The sequence below is a fragment of the Larus michahellis genome, chromosome 3 (assembly GCF_964199755.1).
Source record: "Larus michahellis chromosome 3, bLarMic1.1, whole genome shotgun sequence".
Classification (NCBI taxonomy): Eukaryota; Metazoa; Chordata; class Aves; order Charadriiformes; family Laridae; genus Larus; species Larus michahellis.
Genome location: NC_133898.1, coordinates 68,336,267 through 68,362,961, shown reverse-complemented (window position 1 = coordinate 68,362,961; position 26,695 = coordinate 68,336,267). Strand labels below are relative to the sequence as shown.

At 39.2% G+C, this 26,695-nt stretch overlaps 1 protein-coding gene across 10 annotated transcripts in view; it reads right to left on the bottom strand.

Annotated features, from left to right (window-relative positions):
• Positions 1 to 26,695, bottom strand: part of MAP7 (microtubule associated protein 7) — a 119,514-nt gene that overhangs the window by 23,139 nt on the left and 69,680 nt on the right. For all 10 annotated transcript variants that reach the window (XM_074580625.1, XM_074580626.1, XM_074580629.1 and 7 more), the window contains exons 3-7: positions 24,097 to 24,174; positions 12,166 to 12,329; positions 11,204 to 11,315; positions 7,662 to 7,772; positions 2,070 to 2,183 (exon numbers count right to left, since the gene is read on the bottom strand). In XM_074580625.1, the coding sequence (XP_074436726.1) occupies positions 2,070 to 2,183; positions 7,662 to 7,772; positions 11,204 to 11,315; positions 12,166 to 12,329; positions 24,097 to 24,174 (579 nt within the window). The remainder of the gene's footprint in view (positions 1 to 2,069; positions 2,184 to 7,661; positions 7,773 to 11,203; positions 11,316 to 12,165; positions 12,330 to 24,096; positions 24,175 to 26,695) is intronic.

Sequence of the window (26,695 nt, the reverse complement as noted above, 5' to 3'; positions counted from 1 at the left end):
TGCACTGAGATTAACATTATGAATAAAGAGAGTCTCGTGTAAGTGTTACAGCAAGGGAATTCATGCTTGCCTTATCATTTATAGGGATTTATATTTAATGAGGTATTTTCAGATGACTGGCTTAAAAAATAAATTTAAAAAAATAAAAAATAAATAAATCAAGAAACAAGAAAACAGGGGGTTTTGTTTGTTTTAAACATCTTATAATCTGTGTGGCTCCCACCCTCTGTGAATTAATTCTCTTGCTGCATGTCAATTATCTGAAGTTGCCACCAAGGATGACATCATAAGCACTAAAAGACAAGCAGTTCATTTTCATTTGCGATGTTGCCAAACAATGCTTTAGGAAGCACTCCCAGTGAATCTTGTACCAACAAGATTACATCTATTCAGAGGAGCTTTTGGAGAGTCCTTTAAACACACATTTTGGTTTTACAGGGTTATTTTAAAAAGATCCAGGTGTACTCTTATGCTGGATGTCCCTAATAGCTCACTTAAAATTTAAGGACGTGAATCCATATTTAATTTGATTTTGATTTTTTGCATTGTAATTTATCTTTACAGCCAAAGGGCAGGGTAATTTTCTAGGGAATAATGACAGGCTGGGATGAGCGGAGTGCTCAGAGCACAGCTGTGAGCCATTACCACCACCTGATCATTAATCTCCAGGAAGTGTCCTGCATGAAGGGATTGCAGTTATTGCTCCTAGAGAATAATACCTGGAAAACAATGAGCAGTTGGATTATTCTTCTGGGTGGTACAGTTCCAGTTAGCATAGGGAAGGCATTCCAGGGGGAATTACCTCAGACTGATGACTGACAAATCAGCCATTTCTGCTATTTGCAATTTTTCTCAATATTCCGCTCAGATTAGAGTTTATTGCACAGCACAAACAATAGGAGTCACAAAAAATAAAAAATCTTCATACTTGCTCCAGTAAAGTAACCACTTACAAAATTAAGTGGTAACCCCTTACAAAATTAAGTCACTGATTTTTCAACTATTCCCTAATGAAGAGCTGAATTTCCAGTATTCTGCTTGGTAGATGATATTAAGCACTCATTTTTAAAACTGCTGTTCGTGAAGAGCAAAAAGGAATTTTGTACATGTTAATTCCACTGTTTGCAGAATATCATCCACATTTTTTCTCCTACGGTGCTACCCTTGTGGAAATGTACTGCAGCCTAATTAGTTATAAGAGTTCTTAAGTGAAAGCTTCTTTAAGAGTAATCTTAGCAGATCTCTATTCCTTCTTACCTTCTACATGCTTTAATTAGAATAAAAATCCTGTCCATATCAGACAGGAAAGACCTGCCTAGACTAGATATTCAGCATGTGCAGCAGCATACTATTGTAATGCTAAAGTCCCTAGTGCATCCTATGATAAGAGGAGAGGCAGCTGTCACCTGCCTAAAACACATGAGAGGCAGGTACAGCCTGGTTGTCTCTGGAATACAGTTTTGCCTATGCTTTAAGTTACCACCTAGCAATATTTTCATATTTCTAGATGTTAATTTTCCCCTTTTGTTAATTTTAGTACATCACAGAGCCGTTCTGGGGTTGGCAGAGTTTACAATTATCGTAACCTCACTAAACCTGCACATTTAACTTCACGTGTATTAAGTCCACTGGACCCAGCGCCTATCTTTCTGCAAGTCGAATTTGTTCCATGTGGGAAGTCTCGTGGTACAGAGTGAAACTATTTTTTGCAGCAAGCAGCTCACAGCCTTAGCATTGGGTGTGCTGAATCAGCTCTTTACAGCATTGTGGGCATTTCCTTAAACAGCCATGGACAGCATGACACTGTCACCCTGTGTGTGTGTTGTATTCATGTATTGCACCTATGACAAGGCAAGAGAAATTCAGAAAGAGGTGGTGAGATAAAGAGACATAGCGAACAAGTGTACAAACAAGTTTTCATGCTGTCACACAATGTAATCACGGACATTCAAGCGCATTCTGGGATGCTACCGTACATTCATAATTAGATCAATAACTTTACAACATCCCACAGGGAATCTGGAAAAATAAGCGTCTGAGACACGAAGGCCCTGTTCTTATAGTTTTACCTGCATCTCCAGACAATGCAGCTGTGCTTTTACTTCGGGCCAGGAATGAGTGAGTGGGCGTCAGAAGCCTGCTAACGATGCTGCTCTCCCATGGACTGAGCTGTAGACGGCGAGCTGAACATGCACCATACAAGCAAGATGTTAGATCAAACTCATCACAAATAACTACATGCTGCAGAAGTATTAGTATTATCTCCTCACTACTACATACCATGAAACTCTTGGCACTGTCCTTCAGAGAACAAAAACATACAATCATTCAGCGTTTTGCATTTTATTCTTACTCCATTTTAGTAGAGGAATTCCTATAGGAACATATATATATATATATATGAACATTTAATTTGTGTTACTGTCTGTGGCATTATGGCAAAGTGTTATCAAAATTCATGTGATATTTTGCACATATGCCACATTCCCTATTAGGAATGATAGGATAACTTCTGTACTAAGAGAGCGGTTGCCACTCCTAAATACAGATTTTGACAGAGATGTTTGTGTCCCAAGCTCTTTCTACACATAAGGTATATAGTCTTGTAGTAACAAGACAGACCAATTAGTAAAACACTTTCCACAGTCTGCCAGCCTAGCAAGAAAAAAACCAAAGATTGCTTACTACTATACAAAGAATGGTGCCAAAGAAAAGAGGTTTTGTCAAAGCATCGCAAAAGGTTACAATGCGCCTCAACTGCAGATACCAAGCCCAGCAGCTACAGTTGTCTCAGTAATACATTAAGGCACAGAATACAGTAAGTACATTTGATCATTAATTCTGTCAAAAATCCTACTAGCGATAATTTTCAATTTAGAACAGCAACAAGAGCCAACTTTTGGCACTGTTAGTCTGTTTTGAAAACACACTACACATTGACCTGCCTGCAATCACTCCCATGCCTTGCTTTTCTCAATATTGCCTAATGCAAATTTAGGTTGTCTTTTTGCCTTGTAAAATTTCTTTACTTTTTAAAAAACACTATTTAAACATTGTTCATGGTGAAGTAGTAACCAAAAGAGCCCTCTAAGTTATTTTTCACATTGGACTAGATGTTTCTTTGACGGTCTGATGCAACAAATTGTATTATAGCATCACAAATTGTATAGCAAAACAAATTGCATTAAGCATCACAAAAAACGTTCAACTAGTTCCCATAGCAGTTCATTGTAATCAGCTTAGACCATAGCAATAATCTTGATGTTGCAAGTGAAATCAAGACTTCTTGCATCTCAGCATTCATTGGCCTTAGTTTGGTGTTTACAGCAACAAAACTGCAGCTTGAATTTATGAGGCTCAGTCTCTAAAACATTCACTGAAACGACTGGCTGTAATAAACCTGAGATTAATTTGCATTTTTAAAGGTAGAGATCCATCACTTTGAATAGCCATAAACGCTGAATCTGTCTTTAATCTACTCCATGCTGAGCCCCATGAAAAGAGGGGCCGATCTCAATCTCATCCTATGAAGATATAATTGCCTAATCTGCCCTCAGTGCTGTTTTTCACTTCTCGAATTGCTCCCCTAAATCCTGCTAACTCAATAAGGGGCATTACTATAGAAATATAGGACTCTCAAACACAGCAGGCTCTCTGGATAAGTGTCCTTACACAATGTACAACTGCCAGAGCTCTTTGTGATTAATGGTTCCATTCTGCACTGGTACAGATTATAGAGAGACACAAAACACCCTACAGAGACCTCCATTACAGCACACACATTATCATTAAGCTTGTAATTTAACAATGAAGAAAAATCACAGAACTGCCATTAAACTGGATGCAATAATGGTAAAATCTTTGCTTCCTTTCTTCTGCAGGCACCATGCTCAGTATGATCACTGTTCAAAGCTACTGTTGCGAGACAACAGATTCTTTTTTTGTGGTCTCAGGCTAGGCGAGGCTCACAGGCATGAGCATGGATGAGTCTGAAGAGACTCTTCCACCGTAGTTTAACACAAAGATCATACAGCTTCAGAAAGCAATCCCTGAAATTTCAGGCCACTAAATCAGTACTATGGATACTATCAGTTTCTTGGAGTTCATCTGTACAGCTGCGGACAGCTGATAAGTAAATGTCACACTGTAACATGGCCCTGTGGGCCAGCCGCAGACCTTACACATAAGGCCCCAGAGATGAAGTAGTCTCAAGAGGACACAGATAAGAGCCTGATGACTTGAAACACTAAGTTTCCATGTCTCACCTATCCCCTGTCATTTACCCCTATGAGCATGGTTTAATACTCTTATCTTTGCCCCTAACACAGGGGAGCTTGTACCCACATCACCTCCTGGAAGCAATTGTGTGCCCACAGCAGCCAGCCAACAGCAGCGAGGCAGCGTCTGGGGGAAAGCTAGCTGATACACACCAACAGTGAGCAAAGAGACACCATCAAAAAATCCACTCTCCATAAAAGCAATGGGCCTGATTCAGAGGTGTCAAAGTAGCTTTGGCCAGGAGCTTGGTGTGAAGTCTCCCTCAATCTCTAAAATGGGTTTAGAGTTCATTTAAATACACCCTGACTTCGCGGATCAAGGTCATCACAAACTGAATTTTCCAAATGCACAGCTCCCTGAAAGCACCATATTTGACACTTTCAATACATACTCTATCAGCATCACCATTAACCTAGAAAAGCCAAATAAGCTTTTGCCCACTGAGTTCCAAGTACAAGAGTACTTGGTACAAGTACACCTAAACGCTTTGAACAACTTAACTTTGGTGTCCAATTCACACTGAAGCACACCTTGTGAACAGAATACAAAACAAAGAGCATCACAAAATAATAAGATTGACTTTGAAACAATGGGGTCAACTTTTTTTCTTGCTCTTTTTGCTTTTAATGCCTTATGGTGATGTTTCCAAGATTTAGTTCTTCAGACCATCTGACAGACAAAGGGAAACGATATTTTTTGTTCTCATGCTGTGTTAGGTTATCATTCTTAGGTCTGTCTGCTCTTTATTTCCACACAGGAAACACATTCCTGATAAGGTTGCTGGTGCGAGAACCCCTATCCCCAGCTACAAGCAGGTTACACAGATCGAAGAAGATCTTTATAGCCTAACTTGTAACAAAGTCCCAGGGAGCTGGCAACAGTGGATTGAATCATCTGTATTTGTCTTCAGGATAGACAAACTGAACACTGTAAAATTGTCTTAGCAGCAGCAGAATAAATTGCAAGTAAGCAAACAGCAGCATCTGATTAAGTTCTAGGAACAGATGGGAGACAGGGATTTAAGAGGTCTCCTGATGAGCACCACAGAGGAGACTCTCACTGGTAACAGTGGTGTGTTGCTCATACAGAGCCACAAACATGGTGAGGAGTAGATGGGGAAAACTACTCCATGCTCAGATTCCCCTTCAACAGGAACCAAGAGTGGAGCCCACAAATTTCTTCTATAAAGGTGGTGGAAAAGGTGATGCAGTGATTGAGACCATCACTTGTTTGCGAGAAAAAGCACTGCAGAGAGGAGGAGGAACACAACTGTGGTGCATGTTTTGCTTTTCAAAACTAAGGAAGTGTGTAACTCATACCTCATCTAAAGTATTATCCACTTGCTAAACTTTCCTTAAAGAGCACAATTACCAAAATTTATTGGTCAACAGCAGCTTTCTCCACCTGAATGTGTGTGTTCATGTTTTGTCAGTTTCAACTACTCAGATCTGTACCATTAACATAAAAGCATAACGAGAGGCCAGTTCTAGCTGCCCAACTGTAGAACTGTGATAAAGAGCCAGATAGCTATACTATACTTGAGTAGGAGTTAACCAGTCTTTTAGGCAATTAGTTAATGAAAACTTTTGTCTTTTGCTGGGGGAAGAAAAAAAAAATAAATAAAAAAATCCTGTCCTTCAAATGGTAAAAAGGTGCTGCTTAACAGAAGGCGTTTTCTTGATGACAGCTATAAGCCACTTAGGGTAAGCTTATCATCCTCATCTCCAGCTCGCTGCTTTGCAGGTAGGAGTATGCATCACAGGCAAAGTGTGATTGGGTGCCCTCTGGAAGGTGAGATAGGGAGCAAACAGTTAGAGCCTTCCTTAAAGCATTTGCCTTAAGATGTCAAGGCCGCCGGAGAGACCAGTAGCACTTCTCCAGATACATGCTCAACTAGATTTAGGTATATGACTTTGCACAAGAAAGCACCTACAGTGTTTGGATTTGCTTTCTGTCTTGGGAGTCTGTGAAAGACATAGGAGACTTCTGAAGAGTTCTGTGCAGTTTTAATGAAAACGCCAAGCAAGGAATGCCTCAACATTTAACGTTTTTGACATGTGGCCGTCACTTGCATATTTCTTTCCCCACCGTTGGGCTGCCTACCGTTCAGCCTAACTTCTCCTGAATTTGAAATGGGTGGCAGAAACTGTCACACAACGAGTTACAGTCCATAAGAGACTATCCTTCATATTTACTGCCTGATGCTGTTTCGCCCCTCCCCCCGCAAGATCCTTCCTCAAAGAAGCATCCCCTGTCAAAGAACAGCAACCACCTGGAAAAATATATATACACGTGAAAAACTAATAAGATTAAAACTGACTGGATTTCAACATTCAGAGCAAAAAATTATTGGAGTTTTGGAATAAATTATTTCCTAATATAATGCTGTATTTTTTTGCAAGTTATCAGACTCTACAGCTAGGTTTGCCCACTAGGATTAACATGGCTCATCAAATCAACCAGATACACATGTACAAGCATGCACGTAAAACACAGCACTTAGTTAAGACACACAAATAATGATGTCTACTGATCAGTTCTGCAACACAATCAAAGTTCCGTTCTAAAAACTGTTTTTGAAAACATGCATTTATCTGGACTGAAATGGGACAGAACTTCTCATTCTCAGTAGAGGACAAAAAGTCCCTACCAAGTACTTTTCTGTAAAGCTCTTTGCACAAGTTATACAAGAGACATTCTTTTCTAAAACTCCTTTAAGCTCAATGCTTCAATCTTATAAATCCTCAGAACAGAGGCAGCAATTCAGCTACATTAATTTTTAAAAGATTGATTGTTTATCATCTGTGCAGAGTCATAAACATCAAAAACATACACTGAAATCAAGCAATCTTTGAAAAGTAACTGGACACAAAAAGTCAATAAACAGACCATATGAAAAATACCCATACCTCTTCAGTAAAAATAATGAGAAATGGTAATAAAATAACTGCTTGAAAGCTTCATGCAACATATTCTTAGATATTCAAGAACTACTACCAAAGAAGAAAGGAAAACAAAATAATGACAAAATGGCCTAACGCAAATAAAAGGTCACACATGGTTGCATGTACTATGGAGCGATGTACTCGTTCAATAGTTGTACCTCATTTACTAAAAACCTGACAGAAGCACTGCTTTTATCATTTGCTAAAGTAAGATTGTTTAGGTAAGTTCTCTTGTTTTAAAAAACAAGAAATATATATTTATTCTCACAGGAAAAAATGTTCAACCATTTACTTTTCACATTTGAAGTCTTTTTGCTCCCACTTAGATGAAGTACAGAAAATGACTTCAGAAGCTTGGTTTATGTGCAAAGTAATACATCAATATAGAACATTCTTTCTTGCTCTTCCTTTTTTTTTTTTTTTCCTTTGAAACTGTACCTCTGTCTGGAGAATTTAGTAATGTTGCAGATGAGGAGGAGAGCCGCTTGTTAATGACTGGATCAACATGTTTCGAAAGGTTCATTGTTGAAACAGATCGCCTGTCTGGATCTAAAACAAATGGAGATAATGCTAATTGACAGCCACATGCAGTAGTGCAAGTTCCTAGCTCGCTAGTGGGAGGAGGAAAACATGACTAAGTCACTCCTGCTCTACCACAAGAACTTTCAAAATAGAATGGACTTCTCAGCAGACGTTGTACAGGCGACTCAAAGACTGGGCACAAAACCATTTAATTGCAGATTCAAATGTCTAAAATTATAGTCTGTTCATTGATTATCATTCAATCAGGTTGCAATCCAAGGACTTAATGGAGGATTTAAAGTGGACACTAGTAGACAAGATGATATTTCCTTGTTCCTTTCAATATTTTCAGAAAAACCTTACTCATGACTTACAACAGAAAGTTTCAGGGAAGGACCAACATGCTTGGTAATGTCAGGTTATTCATAAAAAAACCCCTTAGTACCCAAATAAAAGGTGATATTAGACAGGGCACTGTTACTAGGCAAAAGGTCAATATCGTGACACTACAATGCTGACAGATTATGGGAAGACTAGTGCACAAGGGAAGCAAGCGTAAATACGAAAAGAATTAAATGATTGAGTCAAAAACCACGTAGTTATGTGTAAGTGATAAAATCCCCACCACAGAGTCATTTTCTACCTGCTGTGAATGAAGTTGTAGTTAGTCAATCCAAAACTGCACACAGTTTCGCAGGTAAAAAAAATGAGTCTCTGTGGAAGGCTAGAGACTACTTGTAATGCACATGCTTCGTATATAATACTAAAGGGTCCTATTTTTCTTTTATGTTCTGTACATTTTAGAGCAGTATTACATTATGTGCCTGAGCAACTGCATCTGCACCCTACTGAGGGGTGGTGGTTATTTCAAGAGTGCAGATCGCACACACTTTGTGTACGTGTGTGTGTCACATGAAGATTGCTAGCAATGACAGAAGAGGAAGAACAAGCTGAACAGGCCAGCTACATGATTTCTTTGCTCTAAAAAAACCCAAACAACTACAAAAAACCCTAACAAAGCTACCTGCATCAACTACATGTCCTCCATTGCAAATTTCCATTTGGAAATCTGACATTCGTAAGAGAGGGTCAGTTCTGGAAGAGTCAGTTCTGCTTCCGCTTACATTTTAGCATGTACCGAACCTCAGCGCTACCCAGCAAAGCATTCAACCATGCTGAAATGTAATGAGGCTTGAGCATATGCCTAAATGCTCTGCTGATTCATATTCTCTGTGTGCAAAAATACGTTCACATACTGTTTTGGAAGCAGATACAAACTCAGGACACTGACAGTGTTAAGGAAGATGTTGCTGAAATATTATCTACGATTGTTTATCTATAACAAGTACATCAACATTGTATTTACCTGTTCTGATCTACTGGATTAAAGTATACGCACTGTGTACAAAAAAAATTCATAGAAATACAGCGCATGAAAAATACCTTTACCCTCCCCAGGTCGATGAACTATACAGGAGTCACTATAACCGGTTGGGGTGAAGAAAGATTCTCCCCTACCCCATGCGATTATTTGCTCACTTTGTCTAAGGTTACAACGACTCAGTGAGGGTACAGAAACAGCAAACTGGGTACTGGAAGGGGGATAAAACTCAGGAAAGGATTTTAAGGAGAAACCTAAATGGCTAAGAACAAGACCTCTGTAGGCTGGCAAGATTATCCCACACTGATCTATGGGGTAACACTGAAGTGTGCTGTGTGCGAGTCGGTACTGGAGACAGGATACTCGGGCTTCATGTGGCACAGATCTTTGTCAGAACAGTATTTGCGGGAATGGGATGGGGATTTTGATCTCTTATATCTAACCTATAGCTGAGAGAATGTATAGTATATCAGTATACCAAAAAAGTTTCTGCGTTTGGCATAAAGGGTGTACTGCCTAAAATAGGTTTCTGAAGATGACAAATGACAAAATGAAAAATCACCTCTTGTATTTGGCATGCCAACACTTCTTTTGTGTCCATGAACATTGTTTAAATAAATGAAATTCAGCATGAGGATTTGTGTGTAAGTGTTGGCAATGTGAATCCTATAAACGTAGAATAGGCCAAATGCAATCCATTGCCTGGTAGATTGCCAGTTTCGTTGTTCTAAAAAAATAATTAAAGTATCCACGAGCAACACATCACCCAGTGCAACTGGTTATATTTCTGTGTTCATGTGCAAAATAATTGTAAGTCCTGTGTACATGTAGTATTGGGTCTCCTTGAATTCCAGTAGACAGAATATTATGCTTCATTTCAGAATTGTGCCAAATCTTTAGAGTCAGCCAGTAGTAACTCTCCATAGTAAAAATAAATAATAATGAAAAAATCTGGTACTAACAACAGTTCTAATCTATCAGCATGGTGTTAAGCATGCATTGCAACTACATGAGGGTGGTTTAGTTACTGATGATCTCATTTCCTGAGAACTAGCTATGGGTAAAGGAATCAACAAACCACAGCAATTATGTACCAGGTTTTCTAGCACCACCCAGAGATCTGAAGTGGTGCTCCAGGCCTGCTAAATCGAGAAAGGTGAATGATGATTCAAAAAAATAACCTAGGGACAGAATGCAAGACAATGATTTTTCACAGTAAAGAAAATAAAAATCAAATAAGTTATACAGAGTTAAGCAAAAAAGTAACCTTTTATGAAAAGTAACTGTTTATTGAACTTATTTATGACAAAGATTTCAGAGCATTCTTTTCTAAACCTTTTTTTTTCCTCCTTGATGAAAGGTTGGACACATTGAAATCCACACATTAGAGTAGGAAGGGAATAATTCTAAGTACCACTTGCTGGTGAAAGAAATAAAGGATAAGTGCTCTTTTTTGGGTTCAAGTCATATTTAACAGGGCATATACACATTAACGATTGACAGATTAAGTTAGAGGTAATAATTGGGGGGAAAAAGCATATAGCTAAAATTCACTTAAACTTAATTTGCCCATCTTTACATTTTTCTAGGGAAAAAAAGGGACTTCATCTCCCAAAACATCTGTACCTTGTACAGATAACTTATTACAAAGAACAATTTTTCTTCCTTGTGTCTGTTTTAATCTCTGTATTTGGTCATTTCCACCAGACCTATTTTTTGAGCACAGTACTTAGCATTTGCACACAGTAGCTTGGATCACAAGATTGACACAGCACAAGCACACCCACATATACGCACACAAACAACAGCAAAGCAGCAGAAGCGAGAAGCTGTAGCAAGATAGTTACAGTTAGTCAACTCCTGAAACAAGTTTTAGCTTTTGTTCAGATTTCTTCTTGTTATCTTTTTGCTACGCGAGAATGTCAGAAACATGCCATTGCTAGCAATAATAAGATCAAGAGCAAAGAATTTAAACCAGCATACACTGAATCATCCTTCCTTTTAACAGAAGCAAAGTAAATTCCAGTTAACTGGTAGGGCAGGGAAACTGGCTAGCAAACGAAGCCTCCCTCTTTACCTGTGTTATTAATGCGGTTATGTAGTGCTCCTCCCCAGGACCACCTGTTTTGCTTTTGTTTTGGCTTCTGGCTTCTTTCAATTGTGCGACGTACAACAGCTTCATGTCGTTCCTTAAGTACAACAGGATAATATATTTGCATACTATTGGGTTTTTAAACTTAATCTTCTCATCAAACCCTGCTACCCTCCACATGGACACAACCTAGCAGGCATCTTGGAGTTGTTTTTAAGCTTATGTGCTGCCTACTAAGACACACACTCAGATGAATCATCCTAACTCTAGAACAGGATTAAGCAGTAATTAAGCTATAAATAAGTTAGCTTTATTTAATAAATGTATATTAAATATTTACTGTAATTTTGAAAAGGTAAGATCTGTTTGAGTCCTGCAGAGAAAAAACAGCGGCCCTGTTATGGTAGCCACTACAGAAACACACCCTAAGGCTACTTCACACCTTTTATCTCCCACCTACTAATTACTAGAACCGTGGGAAAGAGGAACCAAAAAACCTACAAGGATGAGCTGACTTTCGTAGAATCACGCTGCATGTAGTTCCCAGCTTAAGTGAGACAAATCAGCCAAGAGCATATTTCCTTACACACTCACTTTCTTAAAGGTTTTGTTAGGGCAACTAATATTTAGCTACCCTTATACTGAATAGCTAAGAATTAACAGACAACCATATAAAACTGACCCAATTTGCATTTTTCTGCATGAGTTTGTGCAGTGCCATATGCTCGAATCCAGACACACTCTACTTAATTCGGTTTGATGCATAAAGGGCACTTCAGAAGCAGTATCTGTGCAAGTAAGGCTTAAAATCCTCTTTCACACACTCTCTCATGCTGACCATGGCTTATGTTGCATCCTTTCCATCAACTCGTAAAGAAACAGTTTGATAGTACCGTATCTTATGGTAAAAGTAAGTTGAAAAGTGTTTTCATGACATTCATTCTTACCTTATCTTCTTCTATTCTCTGCCTTCGCTTTTCTTCTACGGCAGCTCGCCTTCTCTCTTCCTTTAGTCTCTGCTCTTCTAGCTTCTTTCTGCGTTCCTCTAGGTGTTTTTCATAATGTTGCCGGGCTCTCTCTTCTCTTTCTAACCAGATGGATTCTCTTGCAGCTGAGAGAAAAATCAGAAATAAAAATATTAACATACTATACGTGGTGAAATCTTTAATACAATTTGAATAACCAAGCTAAATGGAAAAGCTTTTGAACTAATTTTCTTAAGAAGACATACATAATACCCTACTCTCTCCTCACATATTAAAAGTTGTCTACCCTGGTCACACATTCATTTCATCTCAATTTACTTACTATGAGCTACTGTCAGAAATAGTTATTTGAGCATACAGTTTCTATGTGGAACAAAGGAATTTTCTTAGTTTAAAATACATAAATCCTGAAGTCAGATATATGTGAACACAGCTCTGTTGTACAAACCATTATAATTCTCTGCAATATTTTACTGTAAAGAGAAAGATAATAAAAAGAAAGATAAAACTATTACCACTATATACCTTTAGTGATCAATACATATCTCTTATGACAGAAGCGGCTGGGATGAAAATTCTAGCACCTGGACCATTAGGCTTACCAACAGCTGACCAGAAGGAAACAGGTTACCCACCAAAGAAGTCAGTCTAAAGGTGAGCTTTAATCTGTCCCACTGCTACAGAGCTTCGAACAACATGTTTCAGAAGTGCTAATCAAGACAAACGAGGAAGCACTACACAACACAGATTTTGCTCCCCCATGAGGGTCTGAATTTTCATGAAGGTATTACCTGGAACATGGGCTCAAATTGTAGTCCACATGAAACCACTTACATATAATACCCTGGACCTCTCCCCATTGCTGTCTTAAAAGCTTCAGGTACCAGAAATTTATGCATTCTAAAAAAAACTGTTACTTGCTGTTTAAAAATCCCAGACATTAGATAACTCTGGATGTTCACAAACTGAGCGATGGAAGTGCAGGAACAGATGCATGTGAAGGTCGCAAGACAAACATCATTGAAAATCACATTAGAAAACCATACACAGAAGGAGCTCATTGATAACACAGCAGCAACAGGGAGCCAGGACAGCAAAGTGTCAAGGGAGAGAAAAAGAGAGGAAAAAAAAAAAAGAGAGGAAAAAAAGAGAAAAAAGAGAGCCTATTGTTATAATCACAGCAACTCCAGCCTTCAATTAGCAGAGATATTTGTGTTGACACAACCACATACCAACATCAAAAAACCCAAATGCTTCTAGGTGTTCAGAGCAGACATTGCACTCACTTCTTAGATCACTAGGACTCATCTTCACCAAACTGCTCATCTGCACTTTCCTGCCTACTCAACCAAATCCCACGTCGCCTAATAAAGCACTTAGATTGCACTGTAAACCTTATGTACTTGCATATGCAGTCTCACAAAAAGTCTCTACCCTGAGTAGACCAGTTATATGTAGAGTACCTCCCTTAAGAAAACAGCTCTCTACCATTTCAGATGTCAAATACTTTGCCGAGAAATGCAGAGAGCGTGTTGAGCTTTGCTGTGGTATGCAAACCATATGAGAGATGTTTGTTCAGCAGCTACAAGCAACCATAAGACGCTCTCTTTGCAAGATGGGTGAAAGCTAAACAAAATGTTTGCAGGAAATTTAACTATCATAGCTAGAATACTTACAACAAGAAGGAACAGTACAGTTGCTTAGATAATTACTGACAATAGGTGTGAGACGTGACACCTACAAATATGAAATACTAATGCAAGAGTCACCGGAAAATTTACGGCGATGCTTCTCTATGCTGACTTAGTTAAGTGACTTGAGAGAAAAATGTGAACTGCAGATTAAGGCAAAAAATAGCAGAATATGGCAGAAAAAGCAGCTTCCAGGCCAACTGAAATCTGCAAAGGCTCCTTCTGAAGTCTTACAACATAACAAAGTAGGGCCAAAATTGCTGTTCCAAACGCAAGACTAATTTGTAAACAACATGCACCTTCTGCCCTTTCTTGGGAGCCAATAGCTAACCAAGAGAACGGATGGACAGAGAGATGACTCTCACTATGGCCTACCCTTCTCCTGGGACTACAAGACCCCTCACGATGCTGTCTTTCTATTGCCCAGGTCCAGAGAAGACTGAGCAAGGGCCCTTAAGACTGAGCCCACCTTTTCCAACAATTTGGATTACATCCTGAACAACAGAAGCGTAAGACATGTCACCTCTGAGGTACCATCCCCTCTCTTTTTGTCTTTGCCTTCTGCTTAACAATCCGGCTTCGCTAACCAATGCCTTGGGCAGAACCACTGTCAGCCTGTCACCAGAAAGGTAGTTTTGCAAAAGCTTGCTCTTCCTATTAGCTTCTGCCCAGTTGGATTGCAGAATAGGGTCAGCCCAAGAATAGGCAGCCACGTCAGTGAACTGTACTGTTCTTTCCACTTACTCTATGTGCGTTTGTCTTGTTTCCTTCAGCAGATGAGGATAACGTTCTCTAAAAGCAGCAACTCAGTTAATTTCAACCAACAACTTTTTCAAAAAGAGAAAATATACTTATCTTTAACACCATCTAAAAACTGGCAAAATACATTTCTGAAGTGCTTACACTTAAAGGGAAAAAGAATAAAGGGTATCATTACTTTTTGAATTCTGCACTGCAAATATTTCACGTTAACTCCTTTCTCCTCAATCTTTGATAAAAATTTCAGACAAAGTTAATACTTATTATTACAGGATAGGACCACTTCAGATCTCCCTATTCAAAACAGACACATTTAAAAATTGTATTAACTTTTACCCATTTTGGCAAGGTTTCATGACCATTTTCACCGAAGTGCGGGCTGACACCAAGACGAGCAGCCTTTGCCCTCCTCTAGGCCCTCCTCCCCATGCTGACAATGTTGCTCATGAGACTGAGATCAGATGGACCAAGGAAACAATCTGGTTAAAACCACATTGCTTCCATGCTTTTTTTCTTCCCATACTTTTAGCTGCAACTGGTGCTAGTGGAGATTGATCAGCCTGGGCCGATGGATAAGCAGACACGCTGCTGAGGGGGTTTAGGGGGTTCTGGAACCAGAGGAAGCCTCGGGGCAGACACAGGACTGCTGGGCAGTGCAGCACGGGCTGCCTGAGCTCTCCTGAAGCGAGACAGGGCTCCATAGTTTGCTGAATTTGACAGCAGGTCAGTGAACTACATGCAGAGAAGCTGATTTGATTTTGTTCAATATATTCATTAATGACCTAGATGAGGGGACAGAGTGTATCCTCAGCAAGTTTGCTGATGATACCAAGCTGGGAGGGGTGGCCGACACTCCAGAGGGCCGTGCTGCCATCCAGCGTGACCTGGACAGGCTGGAGAGCTGGGCAGAGAAGAACCAAATGAGGTTCAACAAAAGCAAGTGTAGGGTCCTGCACCTGGGAAGGAAGAATGCCAAACACCAGTATATGTTAGGGGCGGACATGCTGGGAAGCAGCTCTGAGGAGAAGGACCTGGGGGTCCTGGTAGACAGCAAATTATCCATGAGCCAGCAGTGTGCCCTTGTCGCCAAGAAGGCCAATGGCATCCTGGGCTGCATAGGGAAGACTGTGGCCAGTAGGTCGAGGGAGGTCATTCTCCCCCTCTACTCTGCACTGGTGAGGCCACAACTGGAGTACTGTGTCCAGTTTTGGGCTCCCCAGTTCAAGAGGGACAGGGAACTACTGGAGCGAGTCCAGCGTAGGGCAACCAAGATGATTATGGGACTGGAGCACCTCCCTTATGAGGAAAGGCTGAAAGAGCTGGGACTCTTCAGCCTAGAGAAGAGAAGGTTGAGGGGAGACCTGATTAATGTTTACAAGTACCTAAAAGGGTGGGTTGAAGGAGGATGGTGACAGACTCTTTTCAGTGGTTCCCAGTGACAGGACAAGGGGCAATGGGCACAAGTTGGAACATAGGAAGTTCCATTCAAATACACGGAAAAACTTCTTTATGGTTAGGGTGACAGAGCACTGGAAGAGGCTGCCCAGGGAGGCTGTGGAGTCCCCTTCTCTGGAGATTTTCAAGACCCGCCTGGATGCAGCCCTGAGGGATGTGCTTTAGGTAATCCTGCTTTAGCAGGGGAGTTGGACTAGATGATCTCTAGAGGTCCCTTCCAACTCTGAAGATTCCGTGATTCCACCTTGTTGACACCAGACTCATTCAAACCCACCCTACACCTTTTTCCTCAAATAATTGTTCATTAGAGCTATACTGCAGTAATGCTAAATAACTGCTAAATACCATTCCTGGGGCATATGGTATTACTTTCTCGTTCTGTAGAATTGCTTCCTGTGAAGCTTCACCTGCTAGTTTTCATCTTCAGAATTGTCTCCTATTTGAGTTTACTGTTATGTTTCATTTCTGATACAGAAATGTTTAGAGGGTTTGTTTCAGTTCTGAGGACAGCATTGCACAGATACATAGAGATGCAGAGCTTGTAATACTTTAAAACAGTATATGATTTTATGGATTTATTTTATTCTAAAATGCACAAGCTATAACAATTAGATTTAATTTACAATCTTTATTACTTGTCTGTGTGCAGATGTCACGGAAATAGATCTTGAAAAAAACCGAGAATCATTCCCTACCCTCCTCTTAAAAGAGGGAAGTCTGGAGTCCATTTCATTTATTGCATGCAAAATTTGCATATTTGGTCTTTGTTATAAACTTTAGATTCCCTAGCTAACCATTAAAAAGTGGAACCAAGTTGTTCCCTTATGCAATATCATATGTTTGCAATCTAAGTTAGCCCTACCTTCACATAGGAAATGCTCTAGTTAGAGTCTTACAGCGTCCTGTCACCATGGTGCTACACAAATGAATTAAAAAAAAAAAAAGTAAGAGTACACAAACACTGTTACACAGACCCCGAACACACTAAGTAACCCAAACAATGTAGTTGTTCAAAACTAGAATTCAATCAAACCATTTTGCAGAGGGTTTGAAACATCCATTCTCTTAGAAAAAGCTAAGAGCACCTAAGGAGCTTAGTAGCACATATCTGATGAAAGTCCATCTAGCTGCAGCATGCTGGCTTTTACTCAATACTCACTTACGTACATACTCTAATGATCACATCAAGACAAGCTGCTGCTGTGAGCCAAAAGACTTCCACAGATCATCTGGATCTTTTGTGCCTGGAATCTGCTTACAATGGCAACCCAGCACAAAAAGCCTCTGGTTTTCTACTAAAAATAAAGCACTTTCTTGGAGGATACAAAAAACGAAGAAAAGCAAAGAATAAAAAAACACCACACAATTTTCTTAACTGATGTTACTGGAATATTAGTTTGCCTATAAAAGCCATAGAGATTGTTTGTTCTTTCTGCCATTAATGTAAATGGTTAGACCTCTTTGGGGCATTATTTGTGGTGGTTTCCATAGGCTTCAGCCTGTCATGTTTTTTAGAAAAAGGAATGAAAATAGTATATTTGAACCTCCAAAACTAAATTTAGGAAGAGAAAGGCTGAAAACACTTTTATGCTTTGGTATGTAAAAGAATTAACTTTCACATGCACTCTCACTACTGGGAAGACAATCAGAATGCTAAACCTCTGGAGAGAACACCAATCTTCAACTTCTGCTCCTCAAGAGAAGGGATGATAAAAATCACACTTCTTGGTAAGGGAAGACAGCTGAATAACAGAAATACATATTAGTGATGGATTACCAAGGCAAATAGAAGTGTTAGGCTGGAATAAATTCTAACAAAAGAAATTTATCTGATTTCAAACAAATATAAAAGCTGTGTCTTTCCATCACCTTTAATTTACAGCCAAAAGGCAGCAGAAAATATACACCCATTTTAACATGAGGAAGCTACTAATTTTATGCTTGGACCAAGCATTTAACTAGTACATAAACGCATGATTTACGATACATCTGTTTTCTGAGAAAAAGTGTAATATCTATTTTCATGAATTTAACTTTTTCCACAGATAGAGAAATAATCTTTCCTGCTTTTAAGTTTTAATTTTTTAAATTCATACATTTTTCTCTTATTAGGGAGTCAAAGGAGAAGACGTCCTTCTTTTTCGCTGCTTCCTGTAGGCACTACTGGCATTCTTACATGAACTAATGTGCTCAGTTTTCACCATCTACAAGGTAGGTACATACAGTGACATAATTAATGACCTTATGGTGATATCCTTCAGGAAAAATATAAAGTTTAAAATAACATCTTTTTATTTCATTCTCATGCCCCTGTTTATAAATTTGCAGAAACTTTTTTTCTGCTACCCCAGACACAGTGTAACAAATTGTAGTCTAGGGTAAAAATTGAAGTTTACTCAAGGGTTAAAAAAGCCTTGCCTAGGGTAAAAATTAGGGATATTAAGCCCTATTCTGAGTACATAGGTGGGCTTCTAGAGCACAACGAGCTGTGTTTCATACCACACAAATACATCAAATGCGTGCTGATAGAAGGATTCAGCAGATGAGCCTACAGGAAATAGATGATACCTCTAAAAAGTCTGATCAACTGGGAAGTGCAGCCGATTTGCAGGATGTGGAAGGAGAAAATAACCCACTTTCATGAAGGCTCCTCCAGAAGCTATGCTAAGAGCTATGCCTGGTGCTGAGCCAATGCTGGACTCCAGTACAGGTATGGTCCAACACAAAGGCTTTGTCTTGGTGGTGAGCATTACCAACTTTGTATTCCTCTCCCTCGTAATAACACACATTGCCTGATAATATGTGAGACTCATTCAAAGAAAGCTTGGTCATTGTTCAAATAGTACACCTGCATGGTGAAAGCTTAAATGACATAGGAACATTTACATTAAAGCTGAAAAATACAAAGAAAAGTCACAACCAGCCCGTTGCTCTACCTCGTTACTTTGTACAATCTATAAATTTGAACACAGTCATGTGATACAAGGACACAAAATTAAAGCATAAAAACAAGATTTAAAAATTGAGCCCTGGACATGTCATTAACACTTCTGCTCGTTTGCAAACTACTAATGCTAGATTATATTACAAAGCAACATAATAACGGCTATACTTCTGGCACCTCTGAAGTAACAGAGCAAAAGAATAAAAAGGTCAATCAAGAAAGAAACATTCCAATATTAAGAGACACATAAGACTTGAAGCCATTCAGCTTTACATTAGAATTAACTAATTTAATCTGGGAGATGTTAACTGCCAACCATACATGTTTCTTTTGTGGAATTCATTTTGTAGCTTCTTTCGCCAGTCACGCACACAGACAGAGAGCCATTCTTTGCAGGGGTTTTAGGCTGTCAGGGAAGAGGGAGCGTGCTTTAAGTGTCAAAGCCTCTCTTTTCTGTTTATCCATGTGGAGCAAGGGGAGGTCCCCCCAGCTCCTCTTTTGCCGTCCCTTCTGCTGTCTCTCGCTTTAGTCCTTTTCCTTCTGGTTTCCTGCCTACCTAAAGGCAGATCAGTCTAGCACCGCCCTTTCTCAATCTGCCTTGTGCGTCCACCTTGGACAGACAGCTTACCTGAATAAAGATCCTATAGCCTTTGTCAGTCTTCCCAGCCTTTATTTTTCTGACTTTACAGCACTGACCTCAGCCATAGCTTTCTCATCTGTCGTTTCACCTTTCCTCACTGCCAGCTCCGCAACGAGACTGTGATCGCCTCCTTGCTGCATTAGCAGAAAAATGGATCAGTGATGCTTTAACCGTACCTAAAAATGGGGACGTTCCATTAGGCCATAGAAACGGCTGACTGAATGAATTAAAAGGTGAACTTCAGAGCTGTAATTAAAGCTGAAGTTAGATTCTCTAAGCCAACCTTTTGCCAGAAACCATGCTGAGGGACATTTAGCACAGAAAATTTTAAACTAATCTTCCTTAAAAAAAATGTTTTCTTGTCTTATAAAACCTTCTGACACTCAAGTCCTCTGAGAACATCCCAAAATGATTCATACGCTAGGTTCACTGATTTCCAGTTTCTGTGGGGCTTCCGACTGCAGAAATGTCAGATAAAGGTCTGTCCCCAACTGCCAGAGAACAGAATAAGCCAGAAGGAATTTTCACTGACAGAAAAAAATTGTAACTTCTATTAATGTGATGTTTTGCCAATGATCGCTTTCAAATGGGAGAGGAATTTGTATCATAATGTGATCTTCAAAATACTATTTTAATACTTACACATTGTAAGAATTAAGAATTTAATGGATTTAGTCAACCTGAAACTCACACACACTCTAAAGAACTAAGATTAATAACGCATTTCCTTAAATGAAGAGTTAAGTCAGAGGGCGGGATTACTATCTTTTGTTCACAATGCCAGAAACTAAATGAGCCATGTGTCCTTGTCAGGACCATCACTCTGATAAAAAAAGGTCAATCTTCAAGCAGGATTAGTGTAGATAAAACATGCGCAGATGTAAGACTTAAAATGGTTTTCTCAAGTATCAGGGACTGAGATACTGTGAAGTGAAAAACAAGAAATCCCCAGCTCTTCCTCTTTGCTAGGCCACTACCTAAGGCTATGTGAACGAAACCCATTTTAAAATCCCCATAACTTTCCCTGTTGAAAAACACATTTTGATTTTTCTTTCCAGTTATGGAGAACCAGGTCGATGCCATCTACCATGTTTGTTTTCACAAACAACTCAGTTCTGACATGCGTCTCTCACACAGCCTCCAGTGCCAGAGGCGGCTGGTCAGCCTGACACACGCGAGAGAACCCTAGTCTGAGCTGGAGCCAGAAGTGTGACAGCTCCCTTCGCTCTGTCCTCTAAGAACAGCCCCATTTGAGAGCTATCACCCTCACCTACCACCGCCTCTCTTGGCATTCCTGTCTTGCACGACGCAAGAGCGTTGGTCTCACACAGAGAGATCTGATATTCATATTTGGAGGACAGACGTTAACTGCCTGCATAGGCACTGTGGGAAAGAGTACTAGCAGAAACAGCACAAAATGAAAATGCGATTACTAAAGATCAAGTGACACATTGGAAGCATTATTGATGGCATCAAGTAAAGATTACCCTAACAACCCTTTAAAGGTCTGAATGCACATATCAACAAGTAATACACGCATTAGCAAATGGTCAGGGGAATAAAAAACTGGAAGCACAGCTGCTAAGCAATTCCTTTATTTCTGTCCACGTGAAAAAGCAAGTCTAAGAGAATAAAGCTAAAACCCCCCAACCTGATACAACTCATTAGTCATGGAAAACATAAGTTGCACAGAAACACACCCCCCTGCCCCAAAGAATTCATCTTTCAGAAGTGCTGGTATGGAATTTCAAAAGCAATGCCTTTCCTACGGTGAAGGAATTAAAAAAACCCTCCTGCTTGCTAGGGGGATTAGCCAAAATAACATACATGTCCCCATGTGCCTTCTACATTTTCTAAAAGTTCCAAAACTAGACATGAATATACAGAGGTGAAAGGGGCATTTTTGCAGAAGCCTTTTCATTCTTTTCAATTAGGTAGCATAACATGATCCTCAAGAAACAGCAGATAGCGACAGTCCCACCACACATACGCTACATGTAGCCAGACAATAAAAATGACAGCACTCATCTTTTCTACTCTTTAAACTCTCATTAAAGAGAGGTAGACACCCAAGCACCCAAGCGTGTTAAGTAAAATAAGACTGCCAAATTACCATTGCCAGGTGCAAGCAAATCCTCAAGAGTGCAGAGCACATACTGACCCATTATACCACAATGAAAGCCACATCTATCACAGCACAGTGGAACTTGAAAAATTAAAGCTTGAGAGTAAACTAAAGGGCGGGGGGGGGGGGGGGGGGAACAAGTCTTAAATCAACCCTTCTGTAGCATCAGGATATTGCCCAATAAAGGAATATAATCATTATTAAACTGATACCCCCCATGATCTCAACAGAAGGTTTGAAAAACTTAATTTTCATGAAAAGATAAATAGTGTGAACTCCTGCCTTTCAAGCTGCTGAAAGTACAAAACAAAATTGTTACAGATTACTACCGGCTCTACACTTACAGAACTGAACACTCTTTTTTTTGGCAGCAGAGAATAATTTCACTTGAAGTATGACTGTAATTTTCAACTTTGTCTTAAAAAAGAAGCCTTTGCTAAACTTGACAGATCCTCTGGATCAAAAGGAGAGGAATGAAGTTTAAATCCAACTTAATTCTAAAAAAAAAAATAAATAAAAAATTCTTTCCTTCGGTTGCTTTACTGTTGCATGACTGATGTCCCAGTTTTAACAAAATCCAACTCTAATTTTCATCAAGACACATTTATGTAATGACATTATACAACTTGATGTTTAAGATAGACAGCTTAGGCATTTCTTTGCTATGGATCACATGACATGAATGACTGATTATCTAGGTTCTGCATTAAAAAAAAAAAGAAGCTTAGATGCCATTGTAAAAGTCATTGCTTTGCTGTACTGGAACACAAATCTCAAGAGACAGCTCCTAAATCATAATGTTGGAAGACAAATATACAGATGAAAGTACAACGCGACTTTCAATTTTCTTGTTAGTTCAAAATAATTCTTCATGCAAGAACACACAATACACTCGTACATCACAAGGACATGCAGAACTCTCCCATTAAGGAATGAAGGATTCCACGTCAACCTAAAAACACCCTACAGTTTGATGCTGCTTTTAAAATAAGTCACACAAAATGACACATTTCTCAACAGAAGTCGTGTCCTTCCAGTAACAGATACTCATTTACCAATAGCCAGAAAAATCAGAGGTCAGGAAAACTTAAAGAAAGCATCTCTCTCTGCACTTGAGTAAAGCATTGTTACTATACAAGGATCAAACCTGAAAAAGAATAAAATCAAGACATGGAAGTATCATCTATGACAGATTAATTCAAAAGGGCCAGTAACCTTCATTTGGTCTGGAACCCGAAGAAACTAAGGCTATGCATACCACCAACCTCAACTGCAGAAGCAGCTTTTTAGGGATTGGCAAACATCCTGTCATGTTATCCCCTTAAACAAGCCCAAACCAAAGCTTTCTTTTCCTCCTCCAAAGTAACCCTAGTGGTTCACGCACAGCCAGTGCAATAAGGTGCTGTAAAGAAGAAAGGATACTAATGCATATACTGTCTGGAGTTATGATATAGTTCTATAAACTTACAGAAGCTAGAAAACAGAAATAAAGAACTTCTGTTTCTCAAGCCATAAGAACAATGCGGCATCTAAAAAAATCAGTGTGAACGTGTAAAAATAAGAAGAAATACTTCTGGTCCCTAACCTCCCAATTGCCACAGAATGTTGTGGCAGCCAAACATATAGTTTTCAGAAAGCCATCAATTTGGCTTTGCATAATTCTGTAATCCTCACTACCACACTCAGTATACTGTCTATCGCTAGCCACTTAAGTAACCTTCACCTTCCCTATTCACTTGAATCGTGTTATGTGTGCTCATGCACAGGTGACATTTTGTAAGATACTGAGCACATCTATTTGACACCTACTAAAGATTTCACCTGACAAAAATTCAAGTTTATGTAGAAAAATTCAAACCGTACATTGGCAACATATTCTGCAACTCTATTTTATGGCAATAAAGGATGCCTTCAACACATTAAGAAGTCTAATCTTAACTGGTAAAAAAAAAATAAAAATCTAAAACTTGAAAATTCCATTTACGTCAGTGAAGCTTCCTTGAATGATTTCAGAAATCAACCCATTTTTCATTCATATTCACAAAAGTAAGTAATAGGTATGCAACAGGTATAGCAATGATGAATCCCAAGACGTGCTGAATTAAGATCTACTTTAAAGATGTAATAGTGTATCTAGAATTACATTACTGCATATCTAGCACAAACAGTTTGCTGAATGCTCCTAAAAGCAAACTGGCAAAAACACTGCATGCAGATGATAGTCTACTAAAAAATAATAAAAAACCAAACAATAAAAAGCAAACAGAGTAGGACTTACCTAGCTGTTTTTCTCGTTCTTCTCTCCGTTCTCTAGCAAGCCGTTGCCTGTCATCAACCTTTAGTATTGTTGGATGATCTGAAAACGGAGGGAGGGGGAAAAATATTAGATATATAGCATAAAATCAAATAGTGACACAGACAAGCTTTTAGGGTAATGACCATTAAACAGCTCTAGTTATTCTACTTTCAAAATAGATCGCGTTTCCAGAAATCCATCTTATGAGAAAGAGATGAAACAATAAAAAAAAAGAATGTTTTCTAATTATCAATATGTAAAAACACTCCTAAAGAATGGATCAAGTTGTAACTCTGAATTCCAAGCTTGACTACTGCCTGTGAAAACCCAGGAAGAAGTTCTGTTTTGTTTCCGAGCCTGTAACAACTCGATTGCTTGAGAGCACTCTGACAAAATACTGTCTGTTGTTCCATAACCTCTCTCCAAAATGTATCCACAGGAAATCCTATTATAACGCAACACCCTCTTCCCACCAGTACTGCCTCAAAAAACCAACAAGCTCTATTTCAGGAGACTGAAGAAGCTCAATATCCAAGCAAAACAGGTTGGATCAAAACACTGTAGCAGTTCTGGTTGAGCTTCTGAAGACAGCGTGATACCGATCTCCACAGATGTTTGTGTGTTCAACACTCTGGTGAACACGTTAAGACAGTACATCACATGCGTAGACTGGTATAATACCAGATAGTTTCCTCAAGTATCCTTGTAGATTAAAAGTTAGCTATACAATTTCTGCAAAAATATGTGCAACTGGCCACTTGGATCACAGCAGTAAGACTAAGAATAATATAAAAAAAAAAATATCTGTGTCACAGCCCAGGCTTGACTATAGAAATTCAGGGTTGGTTGGAAAAACATCACTTAGTGAGTTCTCTGGAAAACAACAAAATGCTAATCAGCTAGCATCCTACTTCCAGCCTCAGCAGTGGAGCTGTTCCAGACAAAAAGGGAACAAAATCCAAGTTCATCTCAGCACGCTGCCAAAACTAATTTCCTACTCATCCTTAGCCTGTTCTGTTAAACCTGGAAAGCTGTTCATTTTATGCTTTTCAACAAGCACTGAAAAAACCTGCTTTGAATAAAAACACGAGTAAACAAAAAACTCCTCAGAAATATCAAAAAGAGTTCTGGTTATAAAGAAACGGTCTCACTTATTTCAGTATTGAGGGGAAGTCAGTTTTAAAAGTATTTTAAGATAAAGAACTACCTAAAATACTGTCACCATGGAAGTGCACCTAAAAACAAGACAACAGATCCTTTTCAGTATTCAGCGTGAATGAACAAGTAAGCAATTTGTAAAAACATGTAAAGCCAGCCTATTTGTGTATAGACTGCATGCCTATGAAGAAAGTTACTAGCAAAACAATACAATAGGTCATAAAAATAAGGCTAAAGATATTTGCAAAAATAAATCCCTGAAGCGAGGATGTGCCAGACAGATTTTGAATAGTTATATGAATTAGACAAAAAAACCCCAAACAGTAATGCGCATTTTGTACTCTAACAGAAGTTTCTGCATCAGGATGACAGGATTTCTTGGATGAAAGAGTTCACTGACAACTCGCTTCACTTTCATTGTTCCTGAACTCTCGTCAGTGAAAAACTATCATCTCAACAACGGTCAGAGACTACAGCCCCAATTACTGGCATTAATGGTGATGCCAAGTAAGAGCTGCAAGGAGGAAAAGCATTGCATAGCTGGTAGGAAGAAGAACACTCAAACATGAGAGCCCCAATGAAAGGTGCAACAAGTGAACAAGTCACCAGCAAAGACAAAGGTAACCCAGCACACGGTTACAGATCAAACCATTAATGTTGGTTGAATAGCACACAGTGCTGCCGTTTATGAAACTATGCCTAGCCACAGATTTGTCCAATGTACAGTGTAGATTAACATCTGGCTGATGTTAAAGAGTGTGCTGACTTGCATGCAGCCTCTTTAGCATGCAGACACAGGTCAAAAGGGTAATAATATTCTTTCTCTCTCATGGCTGGCACATGAGATTCACAAAACATGAATTTCTATAGCATGAGTAATTAGTGCTAGTGGAATAATGCACAGTCAATATGAATTCCCTTGGAAAACAAGGATTCCCTTCAAGGGCTGTCAGCCAAGTCAATGTAACACCGAGCTGACAGAGAATGATGAGACACTGGGGAATAACATAAAATCCTGCTTCTTTCAGAATGTACTATTCTCCTTCCAGCTTTTTTTTCCTTTCTTGAGAGGAGAGATTTCCCTATTGGGGAGAAGCAGGAATTCTTCAAAGAGGCAGGAGGGTTACATGGACAGGCAAACTGAAAAGGCCTCCCTTAAGAATTCCTAATTATAAGCAACGGAAGGAATAAAATACATTTTTAAAGCTGCCCTCTGCCATTCTTTTTGAAGATATCCAATTATTTTTCTATATCACACACCTGATAGTGTTCACACATGCACACAGCCTCTCTCCCAACACTCCAGGATACTAGAACAATCCTAAAGAAGTCACATTAAGTTGCAGGCTATGCAGACTGTAAGCATGTCTTCAGTAACAAGCTATTTTGCATACATTTAGGAGCACAAAGAACAAAATCAATA